This window comes from Tamandua tetradactyla, chromosome 5, assembly GCF_023851605.1.
Source record: "Tamandua tetradactyla isolate mTamTet1 chromosome 5, mTamTet1.pri, whole genome shotgun sequence".
In the NCBI taxonomy this organism is placed as follows: domain Eukaryota; kingdom Metazoa; phylum Chordata; class Mammalia; order Pilosa; family Myrmecophagidae; genus Tamandua; species Tamandua tetradactyla.
In genome coordinates, this window is record NC_135331.1 from 111,527,349 (window position 1) to 111,553,802 (window position 26,454).

Below are 26,454 nucleotides of genomic sequence, written 5' to 3' on the forward strand. Positions count from 1 at the left end.
TCATAGAAACAGAAGGTATATTAGTGGTTACCAGGGGCTGGGAAGCAGGGGAATTGGGAATTATTGCCTAATGGGTACAGAGTTTCTGTTTGATACCACAAAAAAGTTTTGGTAACGGATGGTGGTGATGGGAGCATGATGTAAATATAATTAATACCATACTGCATCCACTTAAAAAAAATGGCAAATTGTAGGTCATATGTATGTTACCACAATACAATTAAAAAAATAAATTGACAGTGCCTACAACATGGATAAACCTTGAAAATACTATGCTAAGTGAAGCCAGTCACAAAAGGTTACATAGTTCATGCTTCTATTTATATGAAATATATTTTTAAAAAGACAGATCTGTAGAAACAAAGTAGATTAGTTTTCAGGGGCTAAGAGTGTTGGGGGAAAACGAATATGGGGTTCCTTTTGGGGTGATGGAAATGTTCCAAAATAGATTGTGGCAATAGTTTCACAACTCTATACACTAAAAACCTATTGATCTGTAACATTTAAATGGGTGAATTGTAGGGTATGTGAATTACAGCTCAATATAACTGTTATTTTAAAAAACCACTGAGGCACTTACATTATTGTGAGAGGTATTAACGGCCTTCCACAATTTTTTTTTGTTTATTGGCCTCTGAGCAAAACATCCCTCCTGGAATAAAAGATGAGTCTCTCTCCTTTTCAGGTGCCCCTCATCAAAATTTGCCTTTCCTCAGTTTCCTTGGTTTTCAAACTCCTGAATATTAGATACTCCAAAAGCAGCAATTCTTCCTTTCCAAAATTACTGCTGCCAGGGTCAGTTTACACGTGTATATCCCGGGTCCTGTGGTGAACGTTTCCAGAGCAGGGGCTCTTTTCTAGGATTCTGCCTCTGGTATGTAGTAAGTGCTCAATTAGGATTCAGGGCATAAGTCAACACATGTTCAGAAGCAGTATTAAGAGACCTATACTTTTAGTTTTGAAATGCAAAAAATTAGAAGCCTAATGAGAACCATTTGAAAAATACGAGGACAAATATAATATACATTCATGTTAGTCAGGGTTCTCTAGAGAAACAAACAGGAGAGATCTGTAAATATGAGATTCATAAAGGTGTCTCATGCAACCGTGGGGATGGAAGAGTCCAAAATCCGTAGGGCAGGCTATGAAGCTGGTGGCTCTGAAGAAGGGTCTGGACAAACAGGAGAGAAGTGAAAGAGTCTCTCCTCTTCCTTAAAAGCTTTCAACTGATTGGACTATTTGGCTGTGGGAGACACGCCTTCGTTGATATTAAATTGCACAGATACAAGCAACTAACTGACTGATGACATAATCAACCAGTCACGAAATATCCTTGCAGCAATGGTCAGGCCAGTGCTTGCCTGACCAAACAACCAGGCATAATCATTTGACCAAGTTGACACCAGAACCTAACCATCACAATATTCATATTTTCTTACATATATGTGTCATATAGCTTGAAGAATATACAAATAATAATTCTGTTTGCCTGCAGGAAGCAGAACTGGGTGGCTGGAGACAGGGCCAAAAAGAAGATTTCAACTATATACCATTTTAGACATTTTTGATTTTTGGATGATGTGAAGGTATTATATATGCAAATAATTTTAATTAAAACATTCTAGCAACAGGGTAATGACTCACAATTCTTTATTTCAGTTAAAGTCAACTGTACTCATTACAACCATGTAATTTATCATAGCTCAGAGAGTCATCCACTAGACATTCTGTTGTCATTAGACACTAAAAATGAGGAAGAGACCAGAGGTGTTTAGAATGGGCTAAGAGGAGGAGAAAAGGCTCTCAGGCAGAACACGAGGCCCTGCCCATCCAATTACAGGAAATGAGTAACCAGATCAGATCTCACTTAAACATCAGCCTCCCCAAAGGTTTTCAGAAAAAGGCCCCATAACAATTATTCACTGGACAAAAAAACTGTCGTTCTTTCTAGAAGAGATCTCCTTGACACGAAAGACCCTATTTAGGGAGCAGCTATACATAGCACCATGACAGAGCTGGGATCACTACCACCCGGCAACAATTAACATGTTACTGAGGACAAAGCAATCTCTAGGGCAAGCTCTTGTTCACAGACGTGTGTTGTTTTATGGCGCAAAAATGGTAAAGACAGTTCTCACGTACATGGCATCGGGGGGTGGCTTCTTCTTGCTGCCCGGTGCGAGGAATTTCTTAATTGTAGGGACATTACTTACTTTCACGGTGAACTCCTAAAAAAAAGGAAAGCATGCAAGTTCAAGATGAACACAAAGGTAAATGAAAATATGAGAATAAGCTTATGTAAGATGGCCCATCAAAATACGTTCAATAGCCAGACAGAAAAGGACAAACATTGTACGGTCTCACTCATATGAACTAACTATAATGAGCAAACTTATAGAGTTAAAGTCTAGAGTAAAGGTCACCAGGAGATCAAATGAGGAGGCCAGAGAATGGAGAGAGCAGATGCTTAATATGTGCAGAATGTTCAATAAGGTTGATTGTAAATGTCTGAAAATGGATAGAGGTGACGGTAGCACATTACTATGAGTGTAATTAACAACACTGAATTATGGGTGTGGTTTTGTTTGAAAGGGGAAGTTTAGGGTCTTGTATACCACCAGAAAGAAAGCTAGAAGATAAAACATTGAACTGTATAACATTGTGAACTCTGCTGTAGATGATGACTGTGGTTGTAGTACATATATAAGATTATTCTTCCATGAACTAGAACAAATGTATATCACTATTACAAGGTATAAATAATAGGGTGGTATTTGGGAAAAAATACAAGTAATGCAAACTATGGACAACAGTCAACAGCAACACTGCAATATTCTTTCATCAATTACTACAAGGTACCACATCAATGCTAAGTGTCGATAATAGGGGGATATCAGGGGTATGGGATTTTTCTTTTTGGAGCAATGCAAATGTCCTTAAATTGATTGTGGTACTGAATGCACAACTCTGAGATTTTACTAAGAGCCACTGAATGTACACTTTGGATGGATCGTATGATGCATGAATAAAACTGTTTTAAATACACACACACAGACATACACATTTAGTAAATGTTTGTTGAAGTGATCCAATTAAACTGCAATCCACACCTGTTTAAAGTCTGATCTCTTGGTATTATTTTTTACAATTTCTGCCACCAACTAATGGAATGCAGAACATGGTTTTTGCAAAGCTCACTGTTCACACAAAGATGTGCTCTCTTTTCAGAGACAGCAAAATAAAAAACATACTTAGAATAAGATTATATGGGCTTAAAGAAAAAAAGGAAAAAAAATCATGGGATGTACTCAATTGTATTAATTTGCTCAGAAAGTACATGAGCCATTTAAATAAAAAATGCTAAAAAGTAGTCATCAGATTATAAATTTACATTTTAAAATTCAGGTTCCTCAGGTTTTTCACTTCAATTACAAATGAATCCTCTTTCTTCTCCATGAGTGGGAGAGGACCAGTTGCATTTTTCAAAGCCCCTGGTTGGGAGGCCAGATATTTATGTAAGGTGGAACGGCAGAAAAAATATTTTTCATTCACAGTCACATCTTACCAATTCTCAGTAATTGAGAAGAAAGGTTCATCTGACCTAATGAAAAATTTGAACTACATAAGGAAATTTATAGCTATCATATATTATTATTATTATAAAGTTTTTCAAAATAAAAAGGTCATTTATAATTAAAATAGCTACTATTTATTAAATTTCTATTATGAGCAAAGCACAATCTTAATTAAGTATGCACACGAACAGAAGTAAAGACATAATACATATATCATTAACAGTAACAAAAACCCTGATAATTACGGAAACCCATTATATATAAATATGACAGTCTTCCCTTTTCATTAAATTCTACTTGCATTATCTAATTTTTAATATTACAAGCTTGTTCCAAAGGAGCTAACATTTCAAGATTCGTGGGATGTTCATACTTGCCATGCATAATAAAACTTCTGTTACATTTTTTGACCCTTTAATCAACATAGGAATAACCCTTTAATTCACTCAGGTCTGGTATCAGATTCTGATGCACTTTAAATACTGATGATGCTCAATGTGATCAGAGATTGAAATTGTATTTAGGTTACATTACAGATGTAATGTACAGATGTGCCCTGAGGTTGAAAAACTAATCATTAGCATTGTGAATGGGAAATGCCACTAGGTCCCAGGGTTCCAGTTTACCAAAAGAGCTGCTATCTACTGTTGATCTTAGATTTCGTAGCTCTTTCCATGTTTATTCAATGAAAAGCATTTACCCAGGGGGTGTAAATGTATGGGTATACACACATGTGTACATACACGCCTGGAAAGATTTTAGATTTGATAAGATTAGAAAATAAACCTTGAGTTCTCTGTATTCCCACTTACGTCTGGGTTCAACATCTCTCCTCTTCAGGGCCAAAGATACGTATATGTATTTATAAATACTGCACTTTTAGGAAGCTCCACAAACAAGGGGAACGAGCACAGGTTTAATCCCAGACTGCTCGGCAACCCCCAAATGGTCACCCCTCACTCATGCGATCTCATACAGGTTGTGTAATATTCTGAGCCTGCTGTTTACATTTGTAAAATGAAGATGGTAAAGGCTATTTCTAAGGTTATCAGAGCAGAGGCTCAATGGGAAAATCCATGTAAATGCCTAACTGATGGACTGGCACAAACGGGCACTCAATAATTACCAGACCTCTTCCCCCTTTTCTCTCCTTCTCTGCCAAGCAAATAATTATTTTTAATAGCGAAAAGAACCTTTCAGGTCAAAAGTATCCCAAATTCTGAATAACTAAAGTCAGATTAAAGAAAGCTCATCTCTGTGTTTTTCAGAAGAAATGATGAACCGATAGCTAAACTATATAATGACTTATTTGCCTTGTTGAAGATTTCTATTCTTATTCTCCAGGTGTATTTATTTAACTTGTGATAGTTGTTCTCATTAGTACATCAAAATGATGTGTACTGGATTTGGACAATTTGCATAGGCAGGCACTGGCAATCAAATCCGGTTCTCCAGCATGGCAGGTGAGAACTCTGCATGCTAAGCCACCGTGGCCTTCCCTGGACAATTATTAAATTTTAAGTACACATGTTACTGTTTGGAGATTTGATGTGTGTCTCTCTTGGCTTTTGATAAAAGACATGTCAAATTGGTCTATATAGGGGGTCAGCAACCTTTTTTTGTAAAGGGCCAGAGAGTAAATATTTCAGGCTTTGCAGGTCACATGGTCTCTATCAGAACTACTTAACTCTGTTGTTGTAGCTTAAAAACAACCATAGACAATACAGAAATGAATGGGTGGGGCTGTGTTCCAATAAAACTTATTTATGGACACTGAAATTTGAACTTCATATAATTTCATGCGTCAGGAAATATAATTCTACTTTTGAATAATATTTTTCAACCATTTAAAAATGTAAAACCCATTTTTAGCTCATGGGTCCTGTAAAAACAAGCAGTAGGCCAGATTTGGCCCAGGGGCCATGGTTTGCCAAACCCCAGTAGCTAGAAAAAAGTTCTCTGGACTTGGAGATAAAAGATTAGTGTTCTAAATAAAACTCAGCCACTCAAGGTAAAGCCATCTTGGCTGCTGACATCTGTATGCTGATATATTTACCTTCAAACGCATTTTGAAGGCACTGAATGAAATTATTATCATTATTTTTTTGGGTGCATGGTCCAGGAATCAAACCTGGGTCTCCCGTGTGGAAAGTAAGCATTCTACCACGGAACCACCTGTGCATGCCAGAAATTATTATTTTTTTAAGTCCTTTTGTGCTTTAAAGTTCTACAATCCATCCTGGTGGAGTGACACTGGGGAATAAGCTGAGCCACACAGGAGTGTTTCCTTGAAATTTCTGGGAAGGAAAGAAGTGGGAACCCTTTGGACTAACACTTAGGGCACCTCTTATTATCTCTACGAACTTAGGCTTGGGAGTTTCCATTTGAGACCACATAATCCAAAGGGGGAGCCAGGCCCCAATGGTGATGTTATTTTTGATGCTGATTTTGCCTGGTCTCCCATCTGAACTATAGCACATGCAGGCACGCAGCATTTCATCCCTAAGATCATCTCTAAACCTTGTGTCTGATGCTCTTTATCTCCAGGGTATGGAGAGATGAGTAAAAAATATGGGAAAAATAAAATAAACAAATAATAGGGGGCAAAGGTTAAAATCAATTGGGTAGATTGAAATACTAGTGGTCAATAAGAGGGAGGGGTAAGGGGTATGGGATGTATGAGTTTTTTCGTTTTTCATTTTATTTCTTTTTCTGGAGTAATGCAAATGTCCTAAAAAAATTATCACGGTGATGAATACGCAACTATGTGATGATATTGTGAGACACTGATTATGCACCATGTATTGAAAGTATGTGTGTGAAGATTTTTCTCAATTAAAAAAAAAATCATCTCTATGGAAAACTCTGCACGTAGAGTTTTTTCCGGGAAAGCAGTTGTGACACAAAAAAACTAAGATGAAAACTTCATGCTTTCACATACAATGATCTTTCAACTCTAAGGATTTAGGACCAGAAAAGCAATTTCAAGTCTGCACCTTCATTTCATTTTACAAACTAGTATCTGAAAACACACATACACACACCCATACACATAAAGCAACCAATCAACAGACACTGAAGGAAGACCTCAAGAGTTCTGGGCCAATCTTCTATTAGAGAGCTTTAGTTACCTGGAGGTGAGGAAATGCAGAGAGGATATTAGGAACTTTCTCTTCTAGAGCCAAGATGGTTTGGAGTAGAATCACATCTGCAAGGCTCAGCTGGTTACCAACAAGAAAGGTTTGTCCATGATCCTTTAAAATCTGTAGGATATAAGTGTTTGGCATTGTTGAGTATTCTCTACCTGGAGAAACTGATGATGCTACAAAATCAGTGTGGTATCTGAGAAGGGGGAGAACTAGTATCTTGTCCTTTCACTCTTTTACAAATAACATCAACTGAGAGGAAGCTAACTCTGTGCATCAAAGGGTGATAGTGGGGGCAAGGGACGGGGAGAGGGAATATGTGTGCAGGGAGTAAAAATGAAAGCATCACTAAATAGCTGCTATATCAGAACAAGGCACTGAAAAGGGGAAGAAAATGTTGATTAGCTAGATTTTGCATTCAGTACTTTCAAAGGATACATCTGTTCCACAAATTTATCCATAAAAATGAATTAACCCTGACAAATTCAGGAGAATCAGGAGAAAATGATATAAGAAGTATATAACTTCTCCAGGAAGTTCTCTATTTCTCAATTCTGTATTTCCATGAACATCAGATTTACAACCATAAACCAGACTTGACTATAGAAGAAGGAGAATTCCTCTAAGACCTTCCAAGAAAAGAGAATTAAAAGCAGGAGGGTTCGATGTTCTGGAGCAGCTAGAAGGAAAAATCTGAGAGGATGGTATGGTAGCCCATGACAGACTCTGGGATCTTTCCAGTAACTACTTGCTGAAGGGTGCTTTGAAAACTACTGCTTTTTTCTTTCTTTGCTTTGCATATGTTATATTATACAATAAAGAAAGTTAAAAAAAAAAAACAAGCAAACAAACAAAAAAGCAGGGTTCATCTTGAATCACATACAGGTGTAGGGATTTATAGGAATAGATTATGATCAGGGAAGGGACTGGAACAGTGGTAGCAAAGAGGATATTCCTTGCCGTGAACTCTTTGTTGCTCACAAGTGTTTTCCTTCCTTTGAGGAGTCTCCCAAGCTCCTTCCTATTCTCCTCCTTTTAGACTGAATTTCATGAGATAGCCAGAAGAGCTTTGCCAAGTAGGCTTTTCCATACTTTATATTCTCTTCCTTTCTCTTTGATTAATCCCTCCTAGTTCAGGAAAAGAAGAGTTTTGAAGGCTGGAAAAGCTATTATCGTAACAAGAAGAGGAAAATAAAATAAAGAACAAGAAGAGCAAAGAGAAACCAAACTGAATTGATTCTTCTTTTCATACCTAATTATCAATTAGGATGTCACATACATAAGAGCTGTGCAACAAGTGTGTTGAATAAATGAATGGGATAGCTTCTGGGCTTTACTGAATCTTACCTAGGTGGGCACTTTGGTGAATGCAATCGATGATAATGTACAATGTGGTGACCCATCCTTTCTCCAGACTTCTAAACACTGTGTCCTAGTGGTGTCTGAGGGGCTCTGAGCCTTCCTAGCCAATATTAGCTCTTAAAATTCCAGCAAGGTTAGTCCAACTGGGCTCAGCTTTACACTGCACTGAGTGGAAAAAGGTATCTGTGTCAGGTCCCTTGTAGTTTGGTTATGCTGCTTGCATGGATTTCTCCGCACTTACCTTTTCAAACACAGGAAAGTACCTAATGACAGCCTTCTGGGTCATGCTGACCACTTCCTTTTGTTGATCGTCTGGTTTTAAGAAAGGATGCATGATAATCAGTTCCAGCAGATCGAGCGTCCCCTCTACATACATGTCAATCCTTAAAACAAAAGAGCATTTTTCTCAGTTTTGCTTCTTTGTGAACTCATTGGCTCCTACAACTAAGCATTCACAGCGCTTTCCCCGAAGTCTCTGGCAACAGTAAATGCCAAGAGGCATTTGCTTACATCTGCCTCTTAAGAGCAAAGATGCTAAGTCAATGCTAGGTATAATCTGGAGAAAGCCTCCAGAAAACTCTGTCACAGATCAGAAAGCATGACTGTCCTCAATGTCCTCCTACCCTACTCCTCCCCCCTCACTCCAGCACCCTCGCTCAGGTCCCTCAGTATTGGTGAATTTTACATTTATAAAAAAAAGGTGAATATCATAGATTGACTATTTAGCGTGCACCAGACAGAATGCAAAATCCTCCATATTTACTGCCTCATTGTATACCACAATGCTATGAGGATTGTGTTATTACTGTCCCTATTGTACAGGAAATTCGTCAAGAAAAGTTAACTCTTTGCCCAGTGTCATGCATGCATCTAGGAGATGGAGAGTCCAGGCTTTAAGCTCAACCTAAAAGTGTCACAGGCCTTGAACGTCACAGCAGCTTCCCACTCCGCCTGCTCAGTGATAATCAATTTACAAGTAAATAAAAAGCAGTATCAAAGCATTTAAAGATGCTGAAACCTGAAACAATGACACCCTGAATACAGGACTCAACATCTAAATTCAATTTTTTTCCTGTCATTTTACTCATATTCTTCATACTGAATTTCCGAGTGGTTTTTATGACCTTTCTGGATTTTTGTTCCTTGTTTACACTAATGGTAGAAGAAATAGAGTAGATGAAGTTGTACTGCAGAGAACTGCAAATCAGCTAACGCATCTGCAAGCCGACAAGCAAGAACATTAGAGAGTGGTTACAGTACAAGGTTTTCTCCTTGAGGTCCTTGCCAAAGAGATGGTGCTTCTCTGCTATATAGTGGAGGATGCTTCGCGTCTGCACCAACTTCATCCCATCAATTTCAACCATGGGCACTTGTTGGAACAGCAGGTGGTTACCTGGGAACGGAAGCACAGAGTTACGAGTGGTCTCTTTCCTGCATCCCACCACCACAAATGCAGTGTTGCATACAAATTTGACAGACAACCTCAAATTTATTCAGGGAACCAGGAACAGTTCTAGCCATAAAAAGCTGTAGACCAGCACTGTTCTAAAACTTCCCTTTTTATTTTCACTCTTGGAAAAAAAAACACACTGATGGGGATGGGGGGAATGTGGTGGAGATATTTTTTAGAGCTGCACTCGCCAATATGACAGCGACTAGCCACATGTGGCTATTTAAATAAAAACTAAAAATTAAAAATGCAATTCCTCCATCAGACTAGACACATATCAAGCACTCAATATTCACTTATGGCTAGCGGCTTACCATTACCATACTGGATGGTGCAAAATAGAACATTTCCATCACTGCAGAACATCCTATTAGGCAGTGCTGCTTTAGGGAATCTGATGATGAAACCTGAGTTGCCAGCTGATATTCACATATACCCTGTTGGTTTCTCTCTGTTCCACAGCCACCGATCATGTACTACTCAAGTTCTGTCACTAGCCAAAAAGTGGCCTGTTATCTTTCTGAACAAATCTCTATCAAACACATTCCATATACCAAGCCCTGGGTAGAGATGCAGCATAGGATACAGCCCAGCCCCCGAGGAGCTCATGAATTGGGGGCTGTGGGGGAAGAGGAAGATGAGGACTCAGCTCACGTCTAGTGGTTGCAGGCCAGTGTCACGGCCACCAGGCCAGTATCCGAAGAGCTGGTCACTACTAAGGGAGCCTTGGGTTGGGCCTGGAGATCCTCCAGATGGCTCAGGAGTAAGGCTGCTTAAAGGGATGCTCAGCATTCCTTGGACCTCTTGGTGGTCCCTGACATGTAGGATGGGAGTGGAGGGGCAGGGCTGACCAGGAGTTAATGTAGGACATTGCACCGAAGTCACTTCTGTTTGGGATCTACTTCAGAAGCACAGATCAGAATAAAAAGGGATAGTTATCGGCATCCTTCAAGAAAATGATGAGGACTCAGCATGGAAGAGGCAGAGAAGGGAGGGGGAGGGTGGAGGAGGGGAAGATGAGGAGACATGGAGGTGCAAGGAAGAAGAAGAAAGAATGAAAAAGAAGTGGGAGGGAGGGAGGAGAATAAAGGGAGGCAGAAGGAATTGCTTCCTCTCTAGCTTGCTTTTTCACAATTACTGATAAGAAACAAGTTATTGAAAAACAAGCTTTTTCACAATTACTGATAAGAAACAACAATTACACCCTATTGTTCTTCTGGTTTCTGGACATAGTTCTGTGTCATCGGCACCTCTGCCCTTCCAAAAAAGGTCACTTCTTTAAAAGAAAAAACTAGGATTAATGGTAGTTGTTTCATTTTCATACTCACCATTCTGCAACTTCAGCAACTGTTCTTTTGTTTCTAAAAATTCTTCATCAAACTGCAATTTAAAAAAAGACACCCCCCCGCCCCCCCCAAAAAGGTAAATTTCATTACAGATTTAGGACTGAGAACAACAAAATCAACTGCCTCAAGAAGCAGAAAGAGTCCACTTAGCATTCACATCTTGGTTTCTAAATATCATTGCCCACTAAAAGGAACCAAGACTCTTATGAGAAAAAGTTGATTCTGTCATGACAGAAAGCAAGAAGTACTTAAAGGAACCTCTTTTGTTGCTTAGATGTGGCCTCTTTCTCCAGCCAACACAACAAACAAACTCACCGCCCTCCCCCGTCTACGTGGGACATGACTCCCAGGGGTGTGGACCTTCCTGGCAACATGGGACAGAACTCTTAGAATGAGCTGGAACACAGAATCAAGGGATTGAGAAAACCTTCTCAACCAAAAGGGGGAAGAGCAAAATGAGACAACATGAAGTGTCAATGGCTGAGAGATTTCAAAGTTGAGAGGTTATCCTGGAGGTTATTCTCATGCATTAAATAGATATCACCTTGTCAGTCAAGAGGTAATGGAGAAGCTGGAGGGAACTGCCTGAAAATGTAGAGCTGTGTTCCAGTAGCCATGTTTCTTGGAGATGATTGTGTAATGACATAACTTTCGTGATGTGACTGTGTGATTGTGAAAACCTTGTGCATGATGCTTTCATCGACCTTATCAACAGAAGAGTAAAACATATGGCGTAAAAATAAATAACGGGGGACCAAATGTTAAAATAGATTTAGTTGATTGAAACGCTAGTGATCAATAAAATGGAGGGATAAGGGGTATGGTATGCATGAATTTTTTTCTGTTGTCTTCTTATTTCTTTTTCTGAATCGGTGCAAATGTTCTAAGAAATGATCATGATGATGAAAATGCAACTATGTGATGATATTGTGAATTACTGAATGTATATGTAGAACAAAATGATCATATGTTAAGAATGTTTGTGTCTGTTTGTTGTTATATTTTTTTAAAAATTAAAAAGTTAATTAAAAATAAGTGCTCAAAGACTAACTGGATGTGTTAAAGGCTATTTAGGATTCTGTTTGAAGGGACTTCCCTGTTCCAATGTGGGAAAATGTGAGCATCATAAATGTCAGTTATGGATTATAACACACAACAATGAAAAATTCATTGATGATAAAAAAGGGAGGGGAAGAAAAAGTTCTTTACAAAAGAATCATCACTAATTAATGCAGAATTATTGCAGATTAATGATAAGATTAGAAAGTCATCAACTTGCAAACTGTAATGTAATAGGTGATTCTCATAAGGACCACAAGTGGATGCTAAAATCACTGGGCTGGGAAAGGCAGGGGGACAGCATATTCAAACAGTCTCAAGTATCACTCCACAAGTTACTTTATGATGGCAAAGGAAAAACCTATCTTTGCAATGGCAAGATCTAGACATCTCACCACCTGCCTATTCAAGTGATCAAATTTAGCATCCCCCCAGGGGATGACCCTACCTGTAAAAAAACTATTGCTAAAAGTGTTAAACCCAAATCTAATTGAGAAGTAAAAATCGGGCACATTTAGAATGTGGAACACACACAAACGCACATACATACAAACACACACACATTTTGAGGACAACTGGTGAAATTTTGAATATGGATGATACATTAGACTTTGTAAAGTTATTACTAATTATCCTAACTGTGACAATGGTATTATAGTTATTAGGCCAATTATTTATTCTTTCTTAAGAGGGAGATATGGCCAATGTCTGCAACTTACTTTCAGATGGGGGGGGGGGGAGAGAGTGAGAGCAGGAAGCAGGAGAGGGAGGGAGAGAGAGAGAGAGAGGGAGAGAGAGCGCAAATGCAGCAACATGTTACCAGTGAATTTAGTTGAAAGGTATCCAGGTGTCCATTGTATTATTACAGCTTTTCAGTAGGGTTGGGACTTTTCAAATTAAAAAACTGGGGGAAAGAAAGTCAGAGAGCGAAAACAAGTTCGTCCTCCTGTGACCTAAAACTCGTACTGAGATGTTCTGCACTGACACAGTTCATATCAGGAGGAGGCCTCTTCCCACCCAAGTTCAAGGATAGTTCATGGCCTTGACCCAGGTCTCAAACATTAGCCGGGGGAGGGGAATGGGGAGAGTGCTGACGAGGGTAGAATCACCACTCAGCCCTGCCTGGGTCTGAAGGAGCCGATGGAGGAGGGAAAAGGAGCAAAACAGGACACAGTCCCCACTTCTGCTCCCCACCAGTGTCCCCTGGGGGAGCTCTGTCCTATGACTGGCTTCCCACACACCCAGCAGGAACCTTAGGGCAACAGTCTTCAGGGCATTTGTCCAAACACGACAGGGCCAGATGTGGTGCAGACCATGCTGCATGCATGCTACTGCTTCTCAGGCCTTTATGCTCAAGATCCTTAAAAACACATGGGGTGGGCAATGGTGGTGAAGTGGCAGAGTGCTTGCCTGCCATGCTGGAGACCTGGATTTGGTTTCCGGTGCCTGCTCATGCCAAAAATATATATATATATATATATATACATGGGAAAGTGGGAATGGCATGTGCATTCAGCACCCTCAGAGATTCACATTCAGGGGCTCGGGGCGGGGGGGGCGGGCGGGGGGAGGCGACAATGTGCATTTTTTAAACAATGCCCAGCAAATGATTCTGATTCTGATTTTGAGTCTAAAATTTGTGGATCCCATAAGCAAAATGCACCCCTCCCGAGAGAACGCTGCTGCATTCTATAGCTAATGGGCAGTAAGAAGAAAGGGGGCCAGCCTGGGGGATGAGAGGAAGGAACTGTTCCAGCTCCCAGCAGCATCTTGGTTTCTGTCTGCACCGTCCGTGGTCTGAATCTTTGTGTTCCCCAACCTGGCGTACTGCTCCTCCCATAGTGCCCACACCAAAGTACCCTCTTTTTTCAACTCTTTCAGTTCTTCCAAGTAAACTGCTGAGGAGTCTGTGGCCTGTAAGCCTTCACTTGTGCGCACGCTAACCTCCCTCTGAGCAGGGTTTCTGCGGGGGATTCAGGTAAATGAAGCCCAAGCAGCCAAGAAGCAAATGCCCCACCGAGAAAAATGTCAGGATAACTCCAACCAAATGATAGAGATGAGGATGCTGACTCCCTGAATGAGAGCCGGCTGCTGCTCAGCGGGTTTTAGTCACTCAGTTACACCAAGTGTTCTGAACCCACGACTGTGACACCGGGGATCATGAACTCATCCAGGGGCCGCCAGTCCTTCCCTCTGGCTGTTTCAGGTCTATGCGGGCACACATTTAGCAAAGAGATACAGAGGGATGCCCTCTTACCCAACACTGCCTTTTGGGAATTGCTTCTTTAAACCAAGCCTCTGGTCCTAAAGAGGGAGACCAGCTGAGCTCCTTCCACCCAGTTTATGGTCTAATTGTTCTACCCATCTGCTTGGCCACTGTGGTTGTTTTGGGGTGGGTAGGCCATAGGACCTGTGTTCTATTTTGTTTAACTTATGTAGGGTTGGATTTATGTTTACAGTGAGAGGGAGGGGCAGAGTAGGATGAGGATGGAGAAGAAAGAGGATTTTAGACAAAGATTATACCACAGAAGACGTCCATTGTAAAACCTAGTAAATAAACCAAGAACTGCAAATTCAGAAGCCTGGAGTTTAAACGGGTGACAGTAAGAAGCTAGTTCAACCAGGCTCAGGTCTTGGGACCAAGAAGTTTTTCATGCTCCTCTTACAGTTAGAAAAGACACTGAGGCAAGAGGGAAGGGTGGGGACCAAACTAGAGAGGCCCAAGGGAGGACTATAGCAGCAGTCTCCTTACTCAGACCCAGCAACTGCTGCCCTGTGCAAATGAGGACCCAGTGTTATTAAGGTCTTCCAATTTCTCGAGAAGTCAAAAACCTGAATATCTATGCAAAAACGACGTAATTCCAAAAAACTGTACCGTGTGGCACATTATCATGATATGCAAAAAACACTGCCAAAACTAAAAAACAACCCTCGTTTGTCATCTTTTGAGGCTGCTTGAGCAACAACTTCTTATTCTGAAAATTGATTGAGACAGAAACAAATATTTATCTTGCTTTTTCTATAAGGACTGTATTTCAAGGTAATTAATGAATGAAAATTATTCTTCAGAGGAGAATCACAGTTAATCAGTTCAGGAAATAGCATAGAAATATAAAAAATAAAACCAGACCCAGGTTTGATTCCTGGACCATGCACCCCCCCAAAATAAATAAATAAATAAAATAAAGTCACCATTTTGAAATCTCTAACAACAAGGATGATCAATAGCAGCTACAACCATTAATTAAAAGGGTGATGGGGGAAAACTCTGTAATGAGTAGATCAGGCTGATGTCACCGATCAAGCTAGGTATCACTGAAAATGAGACAATCAGATATTATGCACCCCCTAACGGATGAGTCTGGAAGAAAAAAAAATAGCTAGAAAGAAAAAAAACAGCCTGGATTGATCATACCTCTGGGTCCAAGTATCAGTTTACAGGAAATACAGAGAACACAGGGAAGACAGGTTAAAATGACACCCCGGGGTAAATAAGCCAAATCTAGAATTGGGGGGGGGGAGGGAGTCTACATGGCAAATAACCCAGTTTCTTCCATAAATAAAGGGCACTAGGAAACAAATGCAGTACTCAAATCTTGGTTGCAAAACCATATTTCTAATGTAAGGGACCAGTGCTCCTGGGGGAAATGTATTCTAGGACTAGGGCAGGGAAAACATGAGATAAGCCTGGAGATTCTTATAGTAGGAAAAAATAAGGAAGTACTGAGCTAAAAAGACAAACAAAAAAAGGAGCATGAAGGTTTGTCAAAGGAACCATGAGCCAACCTGAAAAATCTCCCAAAGGCTGAAGCTGGACAATTTAAGCAGCAGAATAATTATTGGATTATAACTCAAAGCATAAAATAAATATATAAATCCATACTGTTATAAATAAGTCAATGAATAAATAAATAAATGGGGGAAAGAGACAAATCTTTCTTGTAAAAAAATTTCAAGTCAGATACACAGATACTGCCCCCTTCCAGGAAGTGGAGCTTAATTCCCCTCCCCTTGAGTGTGAGCTGGACATAATGATTTGCTTCCAAATAAGAGACGGAAAAAGAGTAACTCTGGATAAATTTGGCAGACACAAATTTAACCAGGTGAACAAAGTTAATATTGCCAGTGATAAATCATGTTGGGAATGTCATGTTTAAAAGCGCTTCCCCCAAACCCATAACCCCAGTCTAATCACAAGAAAAAAATCAGACAAACCCAACTAAAGAGGATTCTACAAAATACTTGACCAGTAATTTTCAAAACTGTCAAGGTCATGAAATGAAACAAAGCATGAGAAGCTGCCACAGACTGAAAGAGACTAAGGAAACATGTTGGCTAAATACAATGTGGTACCCCTGATTGTATCCTGGAACAGTTTCTACTGAGTGGGAAAATAGTGAAATTTGAATAAAATATGTAGTTTAAGTAATAGCCATGCACCAAGATTAACTTCTTAGTTTTGACAAATGTGCCACAATTATGTGAGATTACCATCTCTAGGGTGGCTGAGTTGAGATCATATGGGAACTCGCCCTACTATCTCTGCAACTCTTCTGTCAATCTAAACTTATTCCAAATTCTAAAGCTTATTTTTAAAACCGCAGAGGGAATTGTTACAGACTTTAAAAAGTCTTAAAGAAACATATCAACCAAATGCAATGTGGGCTTTGTTTAGATTCAGACTAGAATGAAATACCATAAAAATAAGTGTATGTGATTTGAAATGATCAGACAGTGTTATTAAATAGTAAAAGGGAATTGCTGTTCATTTTGCTGGGTGTGATAATGGTACTTTGGCTATGTATTAAAATCCTCATTTGTTAGAAATAAAAATGAAGTATTCCCATATAAAGCAATGTGTTTGGGTTTTGCTTTAATATACATCCACACAAAAGTTATCTGGCTGGAGGTATGCTGGTGTTCTCTGTATGGGGGGGGTGTTGTATTATTTTTGCAACTGTCCTGTAATTTTGAAATTATTTCAAAATAAAAAGTTAAAAAAATACAACTACAAAAATAAAGTACAGGGGAGGAGACAAATAAGAGTAGCATAAAGCAGATGATCATTGAAGCTAGGAGATGGGTACATGGAATTCCTGGCAATGTTTTTCCTACTGCTGTTTGTATTAGAAACATTCCATAATAAGAATTTAAAAGAAAACAAAAATAAAAACACTGAGTGGGCCAAAGCATACACAAACGCAGGCAAGATACATAGTGAAGGCTGCTAGTCTGAAGCCTTTGAAGTAACGGAAAATTTACCAAAGGATGGTCCAGCTAACAAAAATTATGGGTTTAATGTGCAAATTTCAGGTTCCCTTTCTCCTTATTAATAGTCACCGATGGTAGATCAGAAGCCAGCGATTAAGTAAAAGTCAAAAGTAAAATAGAATCCCATCGACTACATTTCATTTATAAAGAAAAACCCCTTGAAAGCAAAGAACCTTCTAACTCAACGAAGCATGCCTGTAATATTAGTGGAAAGAGGACCAACGGGAGAACCGGGCTCTGAAACTTATTTTTCCCTCAAAGGTCACAGAGCTGTATGACAAACATGTCACGACACAACGCATAGGGTACCTCGACTCCAGCGGCAGCTAAAGCCCATCTGACGGATTCCATCCGGCCTCTTCCGTTGGGATAGTGGAGCTTGGGCTTCGCTGCCATGACCGCTTTTCAGGCTTTCTGAAAAACAAATGCAGCAGCTCCTCCACATGAACAGTCTCGTGTCCGGTCCTCAACCCAGTGCTCAGGGGCTAAATGAATATTCAGGAATTTTGGCACAGGAATATTCAAGGATTTGCGCACAGGAAACCGGTTTTTGTTGCTGCGTTTTCCCCTCACTCAATAAAAGCTTACCACCATTTTAAAACATTTAAAACAAAACAAAACAAAACCAGCCAGTTTTCATGGCGTTTCTGTTTATGATTTCTTATTCTGGATTTTGAGAAGTGGGACCCATTTGTTATAAGCCATTTGTGACATCAGTCACTTAGATTCTGAACATCATATACACATCATATACTTTGACCTTGAAAAATGTTCTTAGATTTTCAAAGCTAAGGCCGGAGAGGAAAGACGCGGAGGGAAGAGAATGATACGCCCAATTGTAATCTCTGCTAGTATTCCTACTTTCACGTGCATCATCTCTTCTGATTATCAGAAGCAACTCGGAGGCTAACAGGCCAAGCTCTGCTACGGTCCGCAAGATACGCGTTCTTCCTCACGCCATCCGGCGCTGCTCCGGGTCACGCACGCCGCCCCTCCCCACCCCAATAGGAGATGAGCCCCCGGGCGCGCAAAATGCGCCCAAGCCACAGACTCGGCCATCGAAGATAGACTCCCGGGGTAACTCCACGTCCCCACTCAGCCTACGCAGGGCCACAGCACGGCCAGGTCCAGCGAGGATGAGTGAATCTTCCACCAATGGAGTCAAGACTCCGCAGAGGTGGGGGGAAGGGGGGGGAAATGAGCATCCTGAGCCAAGAGTGATTCCAACCCCAGCCAAGGGCCCATGTTGGGGGCGGGGGGCAAAGCACAAGAGGAAGACCTCCCAGCCACTGTAGGGAGAGAGAAAGAGAAGGACTGAATGGAAGAGGAATGCATGGGAGAGTGAGAGGCTTGGCGCGGGGAGGCTCAGATGGTAAAGGGTGGGTGGGAGCTGCAGGAGGGAGACTGACCTGGAGTTCGCTCGCAAAGCCCAGAGCTACACAAAGCGCACCGCCTGCACTCTGCAGCCAGCCGCGAGCAAGGGGCGGCTAGAAGGCGCTAGAGGTAGGCGAGGCTCCGGGGAAATTTCACCAATAGAGACGGCAATATTTAGCATGCTCCACCCATCTGCAGGGCATTCTGGATAATGTGAAAATAGCTCAAATTAAAGTCAGTTTCAACTTTAATCTTAGGTTTTGAGGTATAAAATTAACCTTTACTGAGTTATTTTGTTTTGAGCAGTAGTCAAAATTGCCTGGCAGGGATGCAGCAAGGACGAGCAACTCGACCCATGTGTAAAGTAACCGGAATCCCTGAGCTTATAAGGCTTGCACGTTCCCAGAGTTTCCTGGATGTGAGGGCGATCTGGCTGCGACATCTGTCACCCCATTGATCGCCAGGGTTGATTCGGCTGATCTGGCTGGCTAGGCGGGTGTCCCCTTCCTCCCTCACCGCTCCATGTGCGTCCCTCCCGAAGCTGCGCGCTCGGTCGAAGAGGACGACCTTCCCTGCTAGAGGAAGACCGTTCTTCGGTCAAGGGTATACGAGTAGCTGCGCTCCCCTGCTAGAACCTCCAAACAAGCTCTCAAGGTCCATTTGTAGGAGAACGTAGGGTAGTCAAGCTTCCAAGACTCCAGACACATCCAAATGAGGCGCTGCATGTGGCAGTTTGCCTTCCTTTTGACTTTCTGAAAACGTCATAATAAACCTTTCACTTATTTTCGATTCCTTCCTTATGTTCCTTCCAATAACCGCCTCAATACAGCACCTTCCTAGGGAGGGTTAGGCAGTATGGGAAGATATAAAAAAGTGATTTGGGATTTGATATCCAGGATATATAAAGAAATCCTACAACTCAACAATAAAAAGACAAACAACCCAATTAAAATACAGGCAAGACATGAACAGCCATTTTACAGATGGCTGAAAAGCACATGAAAAGATACTCAGCTTCTCTGGCTATTACAGAAATGCACATGAAAACTACAACGAGGTATCATCTCACAGTTACTAGAATGACTGTTTTTAAACAAACAGGAAACTACAAATGTTGGAGATGAAGTAGAGAAATTGGACCACTTACTGCTGTGAGAATGTAAAACGCGGTTCCTCAGGCAGCTAAGTATAGAGCTGTTTTATGACCCAGCAATCCTTCTACTTGGGATACGCCCAGAAGATCTGAAAACAAGGATGTGAAGAGACACCTGTACAACAATGTCCATAGCGGCATTATTCACAATCACCAAAGATGGAAGCAACCCAAGTGTCCATCCACAGATCCATGGATAAACAAAATGTGGTGTATACAGACAGTGGAATATTATTCAGCAGTGAGAAGGCATGAAGTCCTGAAGCATGCGACAACATGGATGAATCCTGAGACATTATGTTAAGTGAAATTAGGAACAAAAGGACAAATATTGTATGAGCTCGCTGATATTAACTAATTATAATATGTAAACTCATAGACATAAAATATAAAATATAGGTTACCAGGATATAGAACGAGGCTAAAGAATAGGGATTGCTGAATATGAATATGCAGAACGTTCAGGTTGAATTTAAACGTTTGGAAATGATAGAAGCACTTTATTAAGTGCTTCTTAATATTCTCACTAATTAAGTGAGAATAATTAGTAGTATGTATAGTGTGTGAATGTGGTGAAAAGGGGAAGTTTTGAGTCGTGTATGTCACCAGAAGGAAAATTGGAGGCTAAACATGGAAATGTATAACACAGTGAATCTTGTGGTGGACAATGTCCATGTACAAATATAAAAGTTCTTTCAAGAACTAGAACAAATGTATGACATGATTACAAGGAGTTAATAATAGAGGGGTAAGTGGGGAAAATGTACCTATTGCAAACTATGGACTATAGTTAACAGCAATATTTTAATAATCTTTCATCAACAGGAACAAATGTACTATACCAGTACTATGAGTCAATAATGGGAGGTATTAGGGGTATGGGAGGATTTGAGTTTTCTTTCTATTTCTTTTCTGGAATAATGAAAATGTTCTAAAATTGATCACGGGATTGTATGCACAACTGTATGATGATACTGTGAGCCAGTGATTGTATACTTTGGACAGTGTCTATGCTATGTAAATATATCTCAAAACAACATAAAAAAAGTGATTTGGCTGGTAAATAGGTTGAAACTTTAAAATTACATTAAAACAAACAATCAAGGTTATATTATGGATAGAGCACAAAATTCACATGGATTGTAAGGTTAAAAATATGTGCCTTCAAAATGAGTTCAGTGGGGACAACCAAATCAATAGGCTGAGCCTTCAATATTGGGGTTCGCCCCTATGAAACTTTTTCCTGTATAGGATAGGCTAAGCCAACTCAAAATTATACCCTAAGAGTCACCACTAGAGAACCTCTTTAGTTGCTCAGATGTGGCCTCTCTAAATCAATTTGGTAGGTGAACTAACTGCCCTCTCCCCCTAGATGGAACATGACTCCCAGGGGTGTAAATCTCCCTGGCAATGTGGGACAGAACTCCAGGATTAGCCGGGATCCAGCATTGTGAAATTAAGAAAGCCTTCTTGACCAAAAGGGGGAAGAGAGAAATGAAACAAAATGAAGTTTCAGTGGCTGAGAGATTTCAAACCAGAGTTGACAGGTTATCCTGGAGGTTATTCTTATGTGTTATATAGGTATCTCTCTTTAGTTAATGATGGTATATTGGAGGGACTAGAGGGAAGTACCTGAAACTGTCGAGCTGTATTCCAATAGCCTTGATTCTTAAAGACAATAAAGTTATAACTTTTACAATGTGACTGTGTGACTGTGAAAACAATGTGTCTGATGCTCCTTTTATGTAGGGTATGGAAAGATAAGTGAAAAAGTATAGATTAAAAAATAAATAAATAATGGGGGGATAAAGGGTAAAATTAATTGCGTAGATTGAAATACTGGTGGTCAATGAGAGGGAGGGTTAAGGCGTATGGAATGTATGAGTTTTTTCTTTTTTTTATTTCTTTTTTTTGGTGTGATTCAAATGTTCCAAAAATGATCATGTGAATATACAACCATGTGATGATATTGTGAGCCACTGATTATATACCATGTGTGGACTGTGTATGAAGATTTCCCAATAAAAATAAATTAAGAAAAAAAGATAAATCCCCCCAAATAAATAAATAATAGAGGGGATAAGGAGTAAAATAAAGCGTGTAGATGGAAATACTAGTGGTCAATGAGAGGGAGGGGTAAAGGGTATGGGATGTATGAGTTTTTTCTTTATTTTTATTTCTTTTTCTGGAGTGATGCAGACGTTCTAAAAAATGATTATCATGATGAATACACAACTATGTGATGATATTGTGAGCCATTGATGTAAACCACGTATGGACTGTATATGTGTGAAGATTTGTCAATAAAAATATGTTTTTTTAAAAAAAGGACTTCAGAAATACTTCTTGTTCCAGAGGCAGCTTCTGGCTATTCCTCAGACTATAGGTGTTGGTGATCATTGTCTTTGTGGTGTCTGAGGGGCTCTTGAGACTACCTTGCTTGAGAAGCCTGTGGTGCTTCTCAACACACACACATACACGCACACTTCCTATTCCTCCTTGCTTTTTTCCATAAAATTGTCATAAATATTATCCATGATTAAGATAATCAGATTTCACTTCTTGTTTTATTTTTTTCAATAGATTTCTCTGGCAGAAATGTGGACAACGAACTGGAAAAGTAAGAGTCAAGAAAGTGCTCTGGTAGGTGTCCTTGTGAATTAAAGTGGCACATCAGTTTGGAGAAAATGGGTAAGAAAAGGCAAGACAAAAAGGAGGTGGAGGGTAAAGTTTTTACTAATCAGGTCCCAGAGAGTAGGGAAAAGAGAGAGGGTGGGGAGTGGGAAGGAGGGAAGGAGGTAAAGGAAAGTTTAGAATGATGTCAACCCTTCCCCCAGCACACACACAAACACATACATACTTCCTATTCCTCCTTGCTTTTTTTCCCATAATATTTATTGTTAGCTAACATACTATATATTTTATTTATTTTATTATCTGTCTGTAGATTTTCCAGGATGTAAACCCAGGAGGTTAGAGACTTTGCCTTTTTTTAAAATAATTTTTTACACCTTGCACTTAGAATAATGCCTAACACAAACTAAGATTCAGAAAACACTTGCTGAATGAACGTATGAGGACTAGGTTTCTAGCTCCATAAAGGCTGGAGGAAAAAGGGGGAGAGGAGGAGAGGAGAAGGAGGACAAGTTTGGGAGAAATAATGAGTAAATTTTTTGTTCTTATGAGCCATCCAATTGGTAATGACCACTGGACAGTTTAGCAGTTGCATAAGCCAGTGAATGGTTGAGAAGAGAGGACTGGGATGCATCAACTCAGCAGTAAAAGGATGAGCTCATCTAGGAAAAGTATGTAGCGTAAGAAGACAACAAGACAAAGACAGCTGAGCATGCTGAGTAAGACAAGACACTTCTGAATAAGACTATACAGTATATGTTTGATTTCATATTTCTAATCTGACCTAATACAGAGATTATTCAGTTCCACATGCATAGGAAATTTCACTTCCTGCTGAAAGCAATGGCTCTTTATTCATTTTTTCCCCAACAAATCTCTGTACAGGAATTCACTTTCACTACCTAGAGCAAGTATTATTCAACTTTGTTTAACCTAGAAAAATGGCAATTTCATATATGTATAATCTAATAAAATAAGAGTAACATCATCCTAGCAACCTTATTTACAGGGGAGAGAAACTAAGGCACTATCTTTTTTTTTTTTTTAACTTTTGATCATTCTGTTCTACATATGGAATAAGTAATTAGTAATCTATAATATCATCACATAGTTGCCTGTTCATCATCATGATCATTTCTTGGAACATTTGCATCTATTCAGAAAAAGAAATAAAAAGAAAACAGAAAAAAATTCATACATACCATACCCCCCACCCCTCCCCCTCACCGATCACCAGCATTTCACTCTAAATTTATTTTAATATTTGTTCCCGCTATCATTCATCTTTATTCTATATGTTTTACTCATCTGTTGACAAGGTAGATTAAAGGAGCATCACACACAAGGTTTTCACAATCACACAGTCACATTGTGAAAGCTGTACCATTATACAATCATCATCAAGAAACATGGCTACTGGAACACAGCTTCACATTTTCAGGCAGTTCCCTCCAGCCTCTCCACTATATCTTGACGAACAAGGTAATACCTCTTTAATGTGTAAGAATAACCTCCAGGATAACCTCTCGACTCTGGAATCTCTCAGCCATTGACACTTAAGTTTGTCTCATTTCACTCTTCCCCCTTTTGGTTGAGGTTTTCTCAATCCCCTAATGCTGAGTCTCAGCTCATTCTAGGGGCTTTCTCAATCCCTTGATTCTGAGTCTCAGCTCATTCCAGGATTTCTGTCCCACGTTGCCAGGAAGGTCCACACCCCTGGGACTCATGTCCCACGTAGACAGGGGAAGGGTGGTGAGTTTGCTTGTTGTGTTGGCTGGAGAGGCCACATCTGAGCAACAAAAGAGGTTCTCTTGGGGGTGACTCTTAGGCCTCATTTTAAGTAGGCTTGACCTATCCTTTGCGGGGTTAAGCTTCATATGAACAAACCCTAAGATTGGGGGCTCAGCTTATAGCTTTGATTGTCTGCACTGCTTATAAGAATATCAAGAATTCAACTTAGGGAAGTTGAATTTTTCCCCCTTTCTCACCATTCCCCAAAGGGGACTTTGCAAATACTTTTTTATTCACTGTTCAAATCACTCTGGGATTTATCAGGGCATCACTCTGGGCAAACCAACAAAATTTCATGTCCTCCTCAAGGTTCCATGTACTTATGGTGTTCAGTTAAGCTGTCTACATAAGTTATACTAGGAAAAGCACTATTCAAAATATAAATTTTGTACCAAATAAACATTTTTTGCTTTAGTCTCACACAGAAGGTAAAATTTTAAAATATTAATTACATCTATTTTCAGCACCTTGCAATAATGACATTCCTTTGTTCTTCCTCATGCAAAAACATTTTTAAAATTTGTACATTTAGTCACTATCATTATGCGTGCTAGGCATTCCTAGATTATACCATCTCAGTCTTTATTGTCTATATTTCTTTCTGATTTCATTTGTGCCCCCAGCCCTCCTCCCTCTATCATTCTCACATTCAGCTTCCTTCAGTGTTTTAACATAATTGTATTACAATTAGGTAGTATTGTGCTGTTCATTTTTGAGCTTTTACATTCAGTCCTGTTGCATAATCCGTATCCCTTCAGCTCCCATTACCTAATATCTTACCCTATTTCTATCTTCTGATGGTCTCTGTTACCAATGAAATTCTCCAAGTTTATTCACTAATGTCAGTTCATATCAATGAGACCATACAGTATTTGTCCTTTTGTTTCTGGCTAATCTCACTCAGCATAATGTCTTTAAGGTCCATCCATGTTGTTACATGCTTCATAAATTGATTCTGTCTTACGGCTGCATAATATTCAATCATATGTATATACCACAGTTTGTTTAGCCACTCGTCTCTTGATGGACATTTTGGCTGTTTCCATCTCTTCGCAATCGTAAATAATGCTGCTATAAACATTGGTGTGCAAATGTCCGTTTGGGTCCTTGCCCTCATGTCCTCTGAGTAGATACCTAACAATGGTATTACCGGGTCATATGGCAATTCTATATTTAGCTTTTTGGGGAACCGCCAAACTGCCTTCCACAGCGGTTGGTTGCACCATTTGACATTCCCACCAACAGTGGATAAGTGTGCCTCTTTTTCCACATTAAGCCACTATCTTAAGGCTCTATTATTACAGACTTGTGGAGAAATGAAAAGCCCTCATAACAATTCTGCCATTCTATGGTGGATACCCTATGGTCATTTTATTCTTTGGAATAAAATCCAAGCTGGAAATCATCCTATTATTGGAGACCATTGGAGTCCACTCTAAGGTAGGGCAGTCTTAATTGTGTCTAACTATCTATCTGATATACTTACTAGAGACCCTGGGAAGTCTTTTCTGCTTTCATCACCCACATGGTAGTGGGTAGACTGCTTGAATGAAAATAGAGCTTTAAACACCTGTTTGGTACTATAAATACTTTAAATAGCTTTAAAACAGAGCTTTAAAAATCTGTTTGGTACTAGAGCCCATTGTAATAGAAGGTTTTCATAGCAGGAAGGATGGTTGAGAGCTTGAAACTGCAGAGCTTCCCAAGGAGCGAGCTGGGTGTGAACACAATGTGGAAAGGATAGACAGTGCCCATGGTTCCAAGGTAAGATCAGCGGTGGTCTGTGATGGTAAGGGTGCAATTAGGGATCAAGCAATACAACTTTCATTAGTAGATCATGTTCCTACAAAAGTCTTTCAACAAGTCCCAGAATGTTTGGAAAACGATTTCCCCTGTGCATAGTTGATGAAGCTATAGATTTTCTTTTAAAGGCATATGTTACGTATGTGAATGTGTTGTGAAAAGCGAAAATGCAGGAGGTACGTTCTTGATATTAATCATGACAAAATCGCAACAAAAAACTGTTTTAACCGTTTTTGTTTTGTTTTGCTATTTTACCCCTTAGTCAACAAACTTGCTAACAGCTGAATTTAGAAACCTCCACATTGCAAGATAACTCTTCATATTGCTGCTTTAACTGTGTTTCCAATTTCCTGGTAGTAACACTGAAATAAGCATTAAGGAGACGTTGTGTCAAAATTCCAAGTGAATTATTACATGGAAATTAGGAAATATTAACATTAAATTTTGTTGGAAGAAGAAGAACAACAAAAAAACAAAACAGAATACCCAA

At 39.8% G+C, this 26,454-nt stretch overlaps 1 protein-coding gene and 1 long non-coding RNA gene across 3 annotated transcripts; one reads left to right on the forward strand and one right to left on the reverse strand.

Annotated features, from left to right (window-relative positions):
- Positions 1-1,633: 1,633 nt before the first annotated feature.
- Positions 1,634-18,748, reverse strand: GSTA4 (glutathione S-transferase alpha 4). 2 transcript variants are annotated; one of them, XM_077162071.1, is made up of 7 exons: positions 18,619-18,748; positions 17,519-17,623; positions 10,862-10,913; positions 9,344-9,476; positions 8,325-8,466; positions 6,707-6,838; positions 1,634-2,228 (listed from the first exon to the last, which is right to left on the reverse strand). In XM_077162071.1, the coding sequence occupies exons 2-7, from the start codon at positions 17,603-17,605 to the stop codon at positions 2,106-2,108; spliced, it is 669 nt and encodes a 222-aa protein (XP_077018186.1). In that variant the 5' UTR covers positions 17,606-17,623; positions 18,619-18,748; the 3' UTR covers positions 1,634-2,105. The 2 variants fall into 2 exon arrangements, with proteins under 2 accessions (XP_077018186.1, XP_077018187.1); XM_077162072.1 differs by having other exon boundaries at positions 17,519-17,694; positions 18,619-18,716.
- On the forward strand, positions 17,969-25,922 carry LOC143684787 (uncharacterized). The gene is made up of 3 exons (XR_013176167.1): positions 17,969-18,386; positions 22,320-22,379; positions 25,826-25,922. It is a non-coding gene; the product is annotated as an uncharacterized LOC143684787 (long non-coding RNA).
- Positions 25,923-26,454: the final 532 nt, after the last annotated feature.